At 42.6% G+C, this 15,906-nt stretch overlaps 1 protein-coding gene across 2 annotated transcripts in view; it reads left to right on the top strand.

Moving 5' to 3' along the window:
• LOC105465432 (RAB1A, member RAS oncogene family) overlaps window positions 1-15,906 on the top strand; it is a 48,709-nt gene that overhangs the window by 18,982 nt on the left and 13,821 nt on the right. For both annotated transcript variants that reach the window (XM_071076825.1, XM_071076824.1), the window contains exon 2: window positions 9,134-9,206. In XM_071076825.1, coding sequence (XP_070932926.1) covers window positions 9,134-9,206 — 73 coding nt within the window. The remainder of the gene's footprint in view (window positions 1-9,133; window positions 9,207-15,906) is intronic.

Below are 15,906 nucleotides of genomic sequence, written 5' to 3'. Positions count from 1 at the left end.
TTAACTTGAGAAAACGTGAAATGTCTCTCATATTGTTTAAAAATATTGTAAGTTGCTGGGCGTGGTGGCTCATGCCTATAATCCCAGCACTTTGGGAGGCTGAGGCAGGTGGATCACTTGAGGTCAGGAGTTTGAGACCAGCCAGGCCAACATGGTGAAACCCCATCCCTACTGAAATACAAAAATTAGCCAGGCGTGGTGGCACACACCTGTAATCCCAGCTACTTGGGAGACTGAGGCAGGAGAAGCGCTTGAACCCGGGAGGTGGAGGTTGCAGTGAGCCGAGATCATGCCATTGCACTCCAGCCTAGGCGACAGAGCAAGACTCTGTCTCAAAAAAAAAAAAAAAAGACCGGGCATGGTGGCTCATGCCTGTAATCCCAGCACTTTGGGAGGCCGAGGCAAGTGGATCACCTGAGGTCAGAGTTTGAGACCAGCCTGACCAACATGAAGAAACCCCATCTCTACTAAAAATACAAAATTAGCTGGATGTAGTGGCACATGCCTGTAATGCCAGTTACCTAGGAGGCTGAGGCAGGAGAATCTCTTGAACCCGGGGGGCGGGGGTTGCAGTGAGTTGAGATCCTGCTATTGTACTCCAGCCTGGGCAACAAGAGCAAAACTCCGTCAAAAAAAAAAAAATTATATCTATATCATGAGCTAGCTTTTTGAAGTGATTGTCGTTTTTCGTTTTGTTTTGTTTTTTGAGATGGAGTCTCGTTCTGTTGCCCAGGCTAAAGTGCAGTGGTGTGATCTCAGCTCACTGCAACCTCTGCCTCCCAGGTTCAAGTGATTCTCCTGCCTCAGCCTCGTGAGGTAGCTGAGACTATAGGTGCTTGCCACCACACCTGGCGAATTTTGTATTTTTAGTAGAGGCAGGGTTTCACTATGTTGGCCAGGCTGGTCTCGAACTCCTTACCTCAGGTGATCCGTCTGCCTGAGCCTCCCAAAGTGCTGGGATTACAGGCCTGAGCCTCGCCCGGCCTCCTCATAATTTTTTAACCTTTATAAAAACCTTTTAAAACCTTTTCTAAAACCCTTTTTATTTTGAACTAAATTTAGATTTACTGAAATTGTGAAATAATTATAGAGTTCTTGTATACCCTTCACTCCACTTCTCCTAATAGTAACATCTTACATACATGGTACTTTTATCCAAATTAAGAAATAAATATTGGTACAGTGTTAACTAAACTATAGACTTAATCTGGTTTCTCTAATTTTTTCACTAATGTTCTTTTTCTATTCTAGGATCTAATTCAGTATACCATATTGTATTTAGTTCTAGGCCATGTTAGCCACCTTCAGTCTGTGACAGTTTCTCAGTCTTTCCTTCTTTTTCGTGATCTTGACACATTTGAAGAGTGCTAATAGGTATTTTGTAGAATGTCAGTCAGTTGTCTGTCAGTTTGCATTTGTCTGATGTTTTTTCTTTTCTTTTTTTTTTTTGTAAGACGGCCTCACGCTCTGTTGCCTAGGCTGGAGTGAAGTGGTGTGATCTTGGCTCACTGCAGCCACCACTTCCCAGGTTCAAGTGATTCTCCTGCCTCAGTGTCCCAAGTAGCTGAAACTATAGGCATGTGCCACCATGCCTGGCTAATTTTTTGTATTTTAGTAGAGAAGGGGTTTCACCGTGTTGCCCACACCGGTCTTGAACTCCTGAGCTCAGGCAATCCACCCGTGTTGGCCTCCCAAAGCACTAGGATTACAGGTGTGAGCCACCATGCCCGGCCAATATTTTGAGGGATATACTTTGATGAGGTCATGCAAATATCCTGTTTCCCCTTAGTTTTACCCATTAACTTAGCATTTATCTAGTAAATCTTCCTTGCAGCAATTATTTTTTCTTTCTTTTTTCCTTAATTTTTTTTTTTTTTAAGGGATGGATCTCACTGTGTTGCCCAAGTTGGAATGCTGTAGTGAGTTCATGGCTCACTCAAACTCCTGGGCTCAAGTGATTCTTCTGCCTCAGCCTCTCAAGTAGCTGGGACTACAGGCATAGACCACCACACCCAACTGATGAAAAAAAGTATTTTTAGAGATGGGGGTCTTGCTGTGTTGCTCAGGCTGGTCTTGAACTTCTGGCCTCATGTGATCCTTTTACCTCAGCCTTACAAGTAGGTGGGAGTTAAAGGTGTGAGCCACCACACCCAGCATTGCAGCAATTATTAATGTAGTGCTACTGGTCATTTTCTGTTTTTCTCATTTCTTCAGCATGTATTATTGAAGTCCTATAAGGAAGACTTGTCTCTTCTCTCCCATTTATTTATTTAATCATTTATACTGGTAATGAATTCATGGGTATTTATTTTGTGAGTTATAATCTGATACATAGTTATTTACTTTGTGCCTCAAATTGTTCTGGCTTGGCTTTTTTTGTTGTTGTTTTTGTTGTTGTTTTTTTTTTTTTTTTTTTTTTGAGGCGGAGTCTCGCTCTGTCGCCCAGGCTGGAGTGCAGTGGCGCGATCTCGGCTCACTGCAAGCTCCGCCTCCTGGGTTCCCGCCATTCTCCTGCCTCAGCCTCCCGAGTAGCTGGGACTACAGGCGCCGCCACCATGCCCGGCTAATTTTTTTGTATTTTTAGTGGAGACGGGGTTTCATTGTGTTAGCCAGGATGGTCTCGATCTCCTGACCTCGTGATCCGCCCGCCTCGGCCTCCCAAAGTGCTGGGATTACAGGCTTGAGCCACCGCGCCCGGCCTGTTGTTTTTTTGAGATGGAGTCTTCCTCTGCTGCCCACGCTGGAGTGCAGTGGTGCCATCTCTGCTCACTGCAACCTCCACCTCCTGGGTTCAAGCAATTCTCCTGCCTCAGCCTCCTGAGTAGCTGGGTCTACAGGCGCCTGCCACCATGCCTGACTAATTTTTTGTATTTTTAGTAGAGATGGGGTTTCACCCTGTTAGCCAGAATGGTCTCATCTCCTGACCTCATGATCCGCCCGCCTCAGCCTCCCAAAGTGCTGGGATTACAGGCGTGAGCCACCACGCCCGGACGGTTCCTGTATCCTTTTAACATGCCATGCCCTCATCGTTTTTTCCACCTAGTATTTTGGCCAAAAATGTTAATCAAGGATGGCACAAATTTTCTGTAGCTGTATCTCATGATGAAAGAGGCCTGATTAAAAATGTAAAGCTAAAATGTTCCCTGATCTCTTAGCACATGCTTTGTAAAAGGCACAGTGCTAGATCCTTGTATACATAGATGCATAAGCCAGCTTACCTTCCACACCCACAGATAGCTATGTCAAACATAAGGGTGGAGAAACACAGACTTCAAACTTCTCGAGGGTAGAAAATAATGAAGTTATAGTAGATTAGAAGTACAAAAAGCTAGAGGAAGTTCTGAATTGGAAACAGTGGATGGGATTTACTAGAATAATTTAGGAGGGTGACAATTGTAAATCTTCAAAGGTTTCTTTTTCTTCTTTTTTTTTTTTTTTGAGATGGAGTCTCGCTCTGTTGCCCAGGCTGGAGTGCAATGATGCATTCTCGGCTCACTGCAACCTCCGCCTCCTGAGTCCAAGTGATTCTCCTGCCTCAGCCACCCAAGTAGCTAGGATTACAGACATCTGGCACCATACTGAGCTAATTTTTGTATTTTTTTTTTTTTTTTTTAGTAGAGACGGGGTTTCACCATGTTGGTCAGGCTGGTCTTGGACTCCTGACCTCAGGTGATCCACCCACCTCGGCCTCCCAAAGTGCTGGGATTACAGGTGTGAGCCACCGCACCCAGCCAAATCTTTATAGGTTTCTAAACTAGCATAATTTAGTTTTTTTCACTTAAGTCAAAATTATATTATTGTAGGATGAAAACTTGATCCAAATTCATGAGGAATGAAGAATAAATACATTTAAAGTCTAACCATTTGCTAAATTAGTCTTGGCTCTTTGTGCCAAACTTCTGTCCTTGTGCTCTCTAATTTTATATTTGCATGTTTTCTATCAACATTTTTACTGTGTGGTGTTTTGTAAATTATAGAAACATTTTAAAGCAAACTCAGAGCAATGAATTCTCACGAATATTCAGTATATTTACAGTTGAGAAACTGCTTCTGTAGTAGGTGATTTAAAATGTCCCAATGCAAGTTAACATGTCACTGATCACACTATTTCGGTGTATGTCTTTGATAAGGGGAGGTGGGGAAGTTTGTGGGTTTGATTTTATTTGCCTTTCTCATGTGACTGTTATGCTAGTAAACAAATGGTTTGCGAGAGAACCAGTAGTCTTTTGCAAAGATTGTCTTATACAGAGCACTCAACTCTTCATATTATTTATAGTGGCTTTAATTTAAACCTTAAATTATTAGAAACTCATAAATAATGTTTTTTTTGGTTTGTTTTTTTGAGTTTCGCTCTTACTGTCCAGGCTGGAGTACAATGGTGTGATCTTGGCTCACCGCAACCTCCGCCTTCCGGGTTCAAACGATTCTCCTGCCTCTGCCTCCTGAGTAGCTGGGATTACAGGCATGTGCCACCATGCCTGGCTAATTTTGTATTTTTAGTAGAGATGGGGTTGCACCACGTTGGCCAGGCTGGTCTGGAACTCCCAACCTCAGGTGATCCACCTGCTTCAGCCTCCCAAAGTGCTGGGATTACAGGCTCACTGAGCCACTGCGCCCAGCCATAATGTTTAAAAATAACAGTGTGGTATTTGTAAAACTTAAAAAGAATGTAATGGTTGAAAAAGGTAATTAAAAAAAATTGACTATTAATTTCTTGAATCCATAATGTAACTTGTAATGCAATTAGAAAGGCTTCATGTTTCTTTCTTTCTTTTTTTTTTTTTTTGAGATGGAGTTTTGCTCTTGTTGCCCAGGCTGGAGTGCATGATTTCAGCTCACTGCAACCTCCGCCTCCCAGGTTCAAGTGATTCTCCTGCCTCAGCCTCCCGAGTAGCTGGGATTACAGGTGCCCGCCACCACACCCAGCTAATCACCTGACCTCAGGGGGCCCATTCATGTTTTTTAAAGCTTGATGGTTGCTCTGAAATAGAGTTGTTGATTTTGTTTTTTTTTTTTTTTGAAACTCCTCTTTTGCCCAGGCTGAGCTCACTGCAACCTCCACCTCCTGAGTTCAAGCAGTTCTCATGGGTCAGCCTCCCGAGTAGCTGGGATTAAAGCTGCCCATCACCACACCTGGCTAATTTTAGTATTTTTAGTAGAGACAGGGTTTCACCATGTTGGCCAGGCTGGTCTGGAACTTCTGACCTCAGGCGTGAACCACTACGCCTGGCCTGAGTTGTTGATCTTTAAGGTGATACTTCAGACAACATCTGAGGCCCTGTACAGTCCTTTACTGTGACTGGGTCCAGTAAGGCGAATTCAGAGAATGTTTTTGAGTGTTTACTGGATGCCTGGCATGGTGCTCAGGGAGATTGGTACATTAAGTCCAGTTGTTGTGTTGAAACTTGTTTAAAAACCTCCCTATTAAATCCCAGCTACTCAGGACGCTGAGGCCTGAGAATCACTTGAACCCTGGAGGCAGAGGTTGCAGAGAGTCGAGATTGAGCCTCTGCACTCCAGTCTGGGCGACAGAGTGAGACTCTGTAATAACAACAACAACATCCCCCCAAAAAACCAACCTACTATGGTAGTATCAATGCTGTGATAGTCTTGCTATCTTAATAAATTCTTAACATATACTCATTGTTAATGTTCGGTGTTTAGTATTCTTTTTTTTTTTTTTTTTTTGAGACGGAGTCTCGCTCTGTCACCCAGGCTGGAGTGCAGTGGCCGGATCTCAGCTCACTGCAAGCTCCGCCTCCCGGGTTCACGCCATTCTCCAGCCTCAGCCTCCCGAGTAGCTGGGACTACAGGCGCCCGCCGTCTCGCCCGGCTAGTTTTTTGTATTTCTTAATAGAGACGGGGTTTCACCGTGTTAGCCAGGATGGTCTCGATCTCCTGACCTCGTGATCCGCCCGTCTCGGCCTCCCAAAGTGCTGGGATTACAGGCTTGAGCCACCGCGCCCGGCCTGGTGTTTAGTATTCTTAAGAATGTTTGGCGCTGGGCGCTGTGACTCACGCCTGTAATCCCAGCACTTTGGGAGGCTGAGGCAGGTGGATTACCTGAGGTCAGGAGTTTGAGACCAGCCTGGCCAACATGGTGAAATTTCTGTCTTTACTAGAAACACAAAAATTAGCTGGGCGTGGTGGCACATGCCTGTAATCCCAGCTACTTTGGAGGATGATGCAGGAGAATTGCTTGAACCTGGGAGGTGGAGGCTGCAGTGACCTGAGATTGCTTCAGTGCACTCCAGCCTGGGCGACAGAGCGAGACTCTTGTCTCAAAACAAACAACAAAAGAATATTTGGGGCCAGGCACGATGGCTCACACCTGTAATCCCAGCACTTTGGGAGGCCAAGGCGGGTAGATCGCTTGAGGTCAGGAGTTGGAGACCAGCCTGACCAACATGGTGAAACCCTGTGTTTACTAAAAACGCAAAAATTAGCCTGAGCAACAGAGCAAGACTCTGTCTCAAAAAAAAAAAAAAGAATATTTGGTTTAATTAAGAAGGAACCTTATCAATAGTAGTAAAGTCAGTCAGCCAGCTGAATTGCCACATACAAATTGTTGATATTAGGTATCATTTATTAAAGATAATATTCTACAATACCAATCTTTTAAAAAATTTTAAAATCTCAAACTGGAAAGGATGTCTAGTTCATTCTGTGCTTCAGTCCCCTCTTCTGATTTACTTGTTTAAAAGCTTTTTGTTGGCCGGGCGTGGTGGCTCAAGCCTGTAATCCCAGCACTTTTGGAGGCCGAGACGGGCGGATCACGAGGTCAGGAGATCGAGACCATCCTGGCTAACATGGTAAAACCCCGTCTCTACTAAAAAATACAAAAAACTAGCCAGGCGCGGTGGTGGGCGCCTGTAGTCCCAGCTACTCGGGAGGCTGAGGCAGGAGAATGGCGTAAACCCGGGAGGCGGAGCTTGCAGTGAGCTGAGATCCAGCCACTGTACTCCAGCCTGGGTGACAGAGCAAGACTCCGTCTCAAAAAAAAAAAAAAAAAAAAAAAAGCTTTTTGTTTTCTTCTCTGACTTCTGTTTTGCTGCTGATAATTAAGGACAATAAGTATAACAATAAGTGTAATATGGTAGTTTGCTAAAACCAAAACAATGTTTTAAGTAATGCATATCATTATGTAAACCTACATAATAGTTAAATATTCACAAAGATAATCACTTAATGGAAGTTTTATATCCTCTCTTTTTTGGCAGTGCAATTAAAATGAAAAAAATAAAAAGTTTTATATTTTGTTTATATGTACATAATTTTAATCTAAATTGTGATATGGTTTTCACTTTAGCATTTTTTGGAAAGTAAATCAAAAAGGACAAATACAAAATCACGTGTATCTTCTACAAAACCGATATGTAAATTCTAAGGTTTTTGTCCTTTTGAAATTGCTTAAAAGAATGCATAGAACTGGTCTGAGTTGGAAAGGATCTATGAGGGATTTCCTTGGAGACCATGGATGAATAATATGTTGTCTTAGTTCCATGAAGTAATCTCTGGGGATAGTTTTTGAGTTAGGCCTGGCAATGTTAGAGATACATAAAGCGAGCCTCGTTTTATTGCTGGGCGCGGTGGCTTACACCTGTAATCTCAGCACCTTGGGAGACTGAGGCGGGCAGATCATGAGGTCAGGAGATTGAGACCGTCGTGGCCAACATGGTGAAATCCCGTCTCTACTAAAAATACAAAAATTAGCTGTGCATGGTGGCGCATGCCTGTATTCCCAGCTACTTGGGAGGCTGAGGTAGAAGAATCACTTGAACCAGGGAGGCAGAGGTTGCGGTGAGCCGAGATCGCGCCACTGTACTCCAGCCTGGTGACAAGAGCAAGACTCCATCTCAAAAAAAAAAAAAAAGAGCCTGGTTTTCAATGGTTCTGAAAAATGCTTTAATACAAGTGTAGAATGTTGGTCAAGTTTTGCACTTAAACAGCCTGTGAATTTACCACATTTCTAGTTTAAAATAATAATAAGGGCTTTCAGAAGTTAAATGAACATTGTTTTGAGGGCAGAATTCAAGCTGGATGCTAGAGAAGGATCATGAAAACCCCTTCATTGGAGGAGTGCTGTGAAATTATTTGATCTTGGAATTTTTTTTTTTTCCTCATTTTGAGACAGTTTCATTCTTATTGCCCAGGCTGGAGCTGGAGTGCAGCGTCTCGGCTTACTGCAACCTTTGCCTCCTGGGTTCAAGCAGTTCTTCTGCCTCAGCCTCCTGAGTAGCTGGGATTACAGGCACCCACCACCATGCCTGGCTAATTTTTGTATTTTTAATAGAGACGGGGTTTCACTATGTTGGTCAGGCTGGTCTTGAATTCCTGACCTCAAGTGAACTGCCTGCCTTGGCTTCCCAAAGTGTTGGGATTATAGGTGTGAGCCACTGTGCCTGGCCTGATCTTAGAATTTGAAGGAGAGACTAATATTTCATGGGTAAAAACAATGAAAAGTTAGCTTTCTGTAATCTAATACTGTAGAGGAGTGGGATTTATTTAGAATGTTTAAAGTATCTTGGGCAGTCCAAGAGTGCATATCACTTATTTTTCTTTTCCTTCTTTCCTTTTAAGTGTAAGTTCACTGATGTTAGAGATCATAGGTGGCATTGCCTACTTTTTTTTTTTTTTTTTTTTTTTTTTTTTTGAGACCGAGTCTCGCTCTGTCGCCCAGGCTGGAGTGCAGTGGCGCGATCTCGGCTCACTGCAAGCTCCGCCTCCTGGGTTTACGCCATTCTCCTGCCTCAGCCTCCTGAGTAGCTGGGACTACAGGCGCCCGCCACCGCGCCCGGCTAATTTTTTGTATTTTTAGTAGAGACGGGGTTTCACCGTGGTCTCGATCTCCTGACCTTGTGATCCGCCCGCCTCGGCCTCCCAAAGTGCTGGGATTACAGGCGTGAGCCACCGCGCCCGGCCGGCATTGCCTACTTTTTACATATTCTGTCATGTTTAGTGATCTGTCAGAAGGGCTGCAGCTGTTCCCAGTTTTGGCTTAAGCCATGCATGGGCTTTATAGGAGATGTAGTCTTCACAGTGAGTTGTTATTTGTAGCTGTGTTTTTGTTGTTTATAGCTTACAATAATGCAGTATGCTTTTTATTAACATCATTTTCTTTTTCTTTTTGCAGTGATTATTTATTCAAGTTACTTCTGATTGGCGACTCTGGGGTTGGAAAGTCTTGCCTTCTTCTTAGGTTTGCAGTAAGTTGAAATTGAAATGCCTTTACAATTAATGGTATACTTAATGCTATGTATGTTTTCTAGGTAGACAAAAAAAATTAAAGTTTTATTCAGAATAAGTTAATTATTCCAGAATTTATATATTTAAGGACTCCAAATATGCATCCCCAGTGGTATCTTGGACTGTTAAAAAATATTGCTGCTCTTAAATTCAGTGAAGTATGGTTTTAAAGTCAGAATGTCTAATATTTTTGGTCAGAGTCAAACAGCAGTTCCAATATAGGCACCAAGTTAAAGGGGTAGTTGTTGGCCTGTGTTGAAAGTGACTTGATGAAAATAAATCTTAAAGTTAAACTTTGGTAGAATAAAAAGAAAAAGCAGAGCCAGGTGGTGCAGTGGCTCATGCCTGCAATCTCAGCTACTCAGGATGCTGGGGGTGGAAGGATCACTTGAGGCCAGGAGTTTGAGACCAACCTGGGCAACATAGCATGACTGTCTCTGGGGGAAAAAAAAAAAAAAAAATTAATTAATTAAAGAAAAAGTAGAGTCCTGGACAAACTTTGTTGGCCAGTGGCATAGTTCTAAATGCTGAAGCTGACAGATAGACTTCAGACTTAGCAGAATCCACAGTGTCCTTCATAGTCTTTATCAACTACCTTTACATTTAGCATGTTTCCTGGCCAGGCGTGGTGGCTCATGCCTATAATCCCAGCACTTTGGGAGGCCGAGATGGGTGGATCACAAGGTCAAAAGATCGAGACCATCCTGGCCAACATGGTGTGAAACCCTGTCTCTACTAAAAATACAAAAAATTAGCTGGGCGTGGTAGCACATGCCTGTAGTCCCAACTATTTGGGAGGCTGAGGCAGGAGAATCACTTGAACCCAGGAGGCGGAGGTTGCAGTGAGCTGAGATTGCGCCGCTGCACTCCAGCCTGGCAACAGAGCAAGACTGTCTCTCAAAAAATATATATGTGTGTGTGTGTGTGTGTGTGTGTGTGTGTGTGTATATAAAAATTAGCGTGTTTCCCTTCTTACTGTCTAGATCATTGTTTCTCAGAGCAGGGACCAAAGACTCCTGGGGGTTACCAAGACCCTCTCCGGTAGCCCATGAGGTCAGAATATCCTAATAATACTAAGACATTAGTATTTGTAAGGAAATATTTACTTGGTAATAATACTAAAATAAAAGATGTTTGCCTTTTTCAGTGATGACATTGGCTCTGGTAGTACAAAAGCAATGTGGGTAAAATTGCTGGTGGCTTGGTACACATCAAGGCAGTGCTAAGCTCCAGATTTTACTCATAGTGATGGCATTCTTTACCTCTGTGTACTCACAGGAACAACAACAAACCCTGCCATTTTTATTGAAGAATGTCCTTGACAAAACAGTTAAAATTATTAATTTTTGAAAAATGTTGATCCATGAGTATTCTTTTAAAAATATTTGTGAAGAAATGGGAAGTTCACATAAAACTTTTTTTTTTTTTTTTTGAGACAGAGTCTGACTCTGTCGCCAAGGCGAGAGTACAGCGGCATGGTCTCTGGCTCCCAGGCTCAAACCATTCTCCCACCTCAGCCTCCCAAGTGGCTGGGACCACAGGCATGTGTCATCATGCCTGGCTAATTTTTGTATTTTTTGTAGCGACAAGAGTCTCACTTTGTTGCTGAGGCTGGTCTCGAACTTCTGAGCTCAAGCGATCCACATGTCTCAGTCTCCCAAAGTGCTGGAGAAAGCACTTCTGACTGCATACTGGCTAGTGTGTTGGTTATTTTGGAAAAAAGAAAAGCATTTATAGTTTTTTGAGTTGTAAGCTGAGCTGCTTTATTTTTTTCCATGGAATACCATTTTATTTTATTTTATTTTATTTTTTGAGATGGAATATTGCTCTATTTCCCAGGCTGGAGTGCAATGGTGCGATCTTGGCTAACGGCAACCTCCACCTTCTGGGTGCAAGCAATTCTTCTGCCTCAGCCTCCCAAGCAGCTGGGATTATAGGCAGCAAGGCCAGCTAGTTTTTGTATTTTTAGTAGAGATGGGGTTTTACCATGTTGGCCAGGCTGATCTCGAACTCCTGGCCTCAGGTGATCCGCCTGCCTCAGCCTCCCAAAGTGCTGGGATTACAGGCGTGAGCCACCACGCCCGGCCTTTTTTTTTTTTTTTAAACTTGAAAGCAACAGCTAACAGACAAATTAGATTAGAATTGTACAGAATTGGCTATTTGACATATTTTCTCAGATGAACTGTGATAGTCATTTCTTTTTTTTTTTTTCTTTTTTTTTTTTTTTTTGAGACGGAGTCTCGCTCTGTCGCCCAGGCTGGAGTGCAGTGGCCGGATCTCAGCTCACTGCAAGCTCCGCCTCTTGGGTTCACGCCATTCTCCGGCCTCAGCCTCCCAAGTAGCTGGGACTACAGGCACCCGCCACCTCGCCCGGCTAGTTTTTTTTTGTATTTCTTAATAGAGACGGGGTTTCACCGTGTTAGCCAGATGGTCTCGATCTCCTGACCTCGTGATCCGCCCGTCTCGGCCTCCCAAAGTGCTGGGATTACAGGCTTGAGCCACCGCGCCCGGCCATGTGATAGTCATTTCAAGGGAAGTAGCTGCAAGCATTTGTTGGCTGAAATAAAATTTAAGTTTACAATGGAAAATTAGAATTTGAAAAAACTTACAGTTTACTGCTTGACAGTATCCTAAATACATACGACTTTTCTGATGAGTGCCAATATTAATGAAGGTTATTTAAAAAATGTGAAATATTGTATAATTCTTTTTATATAACAGTTAAAAATAAAATCATGAAGTACTAGAATAAAACATAGGTGGCTCTTTAATCTTGGTGTATGAAGATATTTTCTAAAATAAGAAAAAATCAAAGAAATCACTGCTACATTTGATTGTATTAAAATTAATTTGTCACGGGCACAAAAATGTTAGAAAACTAATGGCACTAGCAAATAAATATATATGAGGATTGGTATTCTCAATATGTAAAGTACATTTGCACATCAATAAGAAAAGAATGTTTGTCCTAATGGAAGTAGTGGCAAATACATCAGCAGTCAGTTGAAAAAAGAAGTAATACAAATTGCCAGTTGAGTGCGGTGGCTCATGCCTGTAATCTCAGCATTTTGGGAGGCTGAGGCTGAAGGATCACCTGAGATCAGGAGTTTGAGACCAGCCTGACCAACATGGAGAAACCCCGTGTCTACTAAAAATACAAAATTAGTTGGGTGTGGTGGCGTATGCCTGTAATCCCAGCTACTCTGGAGGCTGAGGCAGGAGAATCGCTTGAACCTGGGAGGCGGAGGTTGTGGTGAGCTGAGATTGCACCTTTGCACTCCCACCTGGGCAACAAGAGCGAAACTCTGTCTCAAAAAAAAAAAAAAGAAGTAATACAAATTGCAAATAAACGTGAAAAAAAAGCTCAACTTTGTTTGTAATTAAATGCCTTTAAGTTAAAATTAGGTATCATTTAATTTTTATTAAATTGGCAAATATTAAAATTAAGAATAATTCTTAAGCAACACTCAGTAGGTGGGAAGAATCTAGCTGTAGCCTGAGGTGTTTGTGCTTCAAGGAAAACCCTCTCTGGGATGCCCATTGCTTGAAGTCAGAGGTTTTCCAGTACTGCCTACATAGTAGGATACCTGGAAAGTATTTTTAAAATGCTGATCCCTATATCCTCAAAATATTAATAGAGACAGTTGTGATGAGGACTATAATAAAGAAATGTGCAATAAGTTTTGGGGGCACAGAGGGAAGAATCTGTTGGCTGAGGAGTTGAAGAAATTGGGCACTCAGTATTGCCTGAGCTTAAAATCAGATGAATAAATGCCATATGACCTTGGGGCTGGGGAGTAAATGGGGTTATGCAGAAAGAGATAACTGAGGCTTTTGGGCAGAAGGAATAGTAACAGCTCAGAGGCGTGGGAGTTAAGGTCATTTAGGGATTTATAAGAATTCAGTATTTCTTTCTTTTTTATTTTTGAGATGGAGTCTAGTTCTGTCGTCCAGGCTGGAGTACAGTGGCACGATCTTGGCTCACTGCAACCTCCACCTCCTGGGTTCAAGTGATTCTCCTGCCTCAGCCTCCTGAGTAGCTGGGATTACAGGCACCCGCCACCACACCCAGCTAATTTTTTTGTATTTTTAGTAGAGATGGGGTTTCACCATCCTGGCCAGGCTGATCTCGAACTCCTGTCCTTGTGATCCACTCACCTCAGCCTCCGAAAGTGCTGGTATTACAAGCGTGAGCCACCATGCCCCGCCCATGTTTCTAAAAATGTTTTCTATAAAATGACATTGCCATTATCAACCTACAAAATACGTTTTCCATTGGTTGTTTTGTTGCTTAGTCTTTTAATCTAGAGTTTTATAACTTACCATATATATATACACACACACACACACATATATATATATGTATTTTTTGGAGACGAAGTCTCACTCTGTCACCCAGGCTGGAGTGCAGTGGCGTGATTTCGGCTCACTGCAAGCTCCGCCTCCCGGGTTCATGCCATTCTCCTGCCTCAGCCTCCTGAGTAGCTGGGCCTGTAGGCGCCTGTCACCACACCTGGCTAATTTTTTGTATTTTTAGTAGAGACGGAGTTTCACTGTGTTAGCCAGGATGGTCTCGATCTCCTGACCTTGTGATACGCCCGCCTTGGTCTCCCAAAGTGCTGGGATTACAGGTGTGAGGCACCGCGCCCGGCCTTTATTTATATATTTTTTTATGCCATTGACTTTTTGCAGAAACTGGAGCATTTGTCCTGTAGATTGTCTAGTATTTTTTATTTGTTATTTTGCTTCCTTGCGATGCCCTTATGCTTGTTTATCCCTCTTTCTGTAATTAGATCTAGAACTACACTATCCTTAGAGTGGCTACTAGCTCTTTGTAGCTATTTAAATTTAGATTAATTAAAACTGAAAAAGTTTGGTGGCTCACACCTGTAATCCCAGCACTTTGGGAGGCCAAGGTGGGAGGATTGCTTGAGTGCAGGAGTTCAAGGCTTCAGTGAGCTGTGATTGTACTCTAGCTTGGGAGACATCGAGACCCTGTCCCATTAAGGGGGAAAAATAATAGAAAAACAATAAAAAATTTAGTTTCTTGTTTCACAAGCCGCATAGGGCTAATGGCTGCCATATTGGCTAGCACAGCTTATAGAACCTTTCCACTGTCACAGAAAGTTCTGTTTGGCAGTGCTGTTCTCATTAGACTTGATTCGATTAAGGTCCATCTTTGTTGACAGAATACTTCTTAGGTGGTGCTTTGTGGTTCACATAATGATAGCCTGGTCTGTTCATTCATATATATCTTTTCACAAGAAATATTTTTATTCCATTCTTAATAAAATTTCGTGGCAGGTACTTGCGAGAAGCAGTTATAATTTTTTTTTTTTTTTTTTTTTGAGACGGAGTCTCGCTCTGCCGCCCAGGCTGGAGTGCAGTGGCCGGATCTCAGCTCACTGCAAGCTCCGCCTCCCGGGTTCACGCCATTCTCCTGCCTCAGCCTCCCGAGTAGCTGGGACTACAGGCGCCCACCACCTCGCCTGGCTAGTTTTTTGTATTTTTTAGTAGAGACGGGGTTTCACTGTGTTAGCCAGGATGGTCTCGATCTCCTGACCTCGTGATCTGCCCATCTCGGCCTCCCAAAGTGCTGGGATTACAGGCTTGAGCCACCGAGCAGTTATAATTTTAAAAGTTTAACATTGGGTTAAAAAATTAACAGGAAACATACATTCACAGGAAAGCTTGTGCACAAATGTTCATAGCTGCATTATTCGTAATAGCCAAAAGGTGGAAACAACCCAAATCAATTTATGAATAGATAAAATGTGGTATATTTGTACATGTAATATTATTCAGCCAATAAAATGGGCCAGGCATGGTGGCTCACACCTGTAATACCAACACTTTGAGAGGCTGAGGCAAGGGGATCACTTGAGGCCAGGAGTTTGAGACTAGCCTGACCATCATCACAAACCCCATCTCTACTAAACATACATAAATTAGGCAGGTGTGGTGATGCATGCCTGTAGTCCCAACTACTCAGGTGGCTGAGTCATGAGGATCGCTTGAACCTAGGAGACAGAAGTTGCAGTGAACTGAGATCATGACAGTGCACTCCAGCCTGGGCAACAGAGCAACACCCTGCCTCAAAAAAAAAAAAAAAAAAAAGAATGAAGTAATGAAGTTCTGTTGCATGGTATAACATGGATGAACCTTGAAAATGTTCTGCTAAATGAAGGCAGACACAGAGGGCCAGATATTTTGTGATTCCATTTATGCGAAATGTCCAAAATTGGCAAATCTAAAGAGACAGAAAGTAGATCAGTGGTTGCCAGGGTGTGAAGACGGGTTCTTTCTGGAACGGGTACAGGGTTCTTTCTGGAGTGATGAAAATATCCTGGAATTCGTGGTTGTAGTTCGCAACCTTGTGAATGTATAAGAACCACTGAATTGTCCACTTCAAAAGGGTGACTTTTATGTTATGTGCATTATATCTAAAAAAAAAAAAAAATCATTAGGAAGCAAGATTGACTTCTAAGAAAAAGTTCATAATAGTGGAGTGAAATGATTGTTGTTTTGTGGTGAATAAATTGGGTAGGTGGGTCACAAGAGTTTTGCTGATTAGTGATTAGAAAAATTATTCATAATCATTGAAAATATAAAATATTTTTCTATATGATGTATGTAAAGAATGTGGCAAGAGATGATGTT

The sequence above is a fragment of the Macaca nemestrina genome, chromosome 13 (genome assembly GCF_043159975.1).
Source record: "Macaca nemestrina isolate mMacNem1 chromosome 13, mMacNem.hap1, whole genome shotgun sequence".
NCBI classification, from domain to species: domain Eukaryota; kingdom Metazoa; phylum Chordata; class Mammalia; order Primates; family Cercopithecidae; genus Macaca; species Macaca nemestrina.
This window is presented reverse-complemented; position numbering and strand designations above follow the sequence as displayed.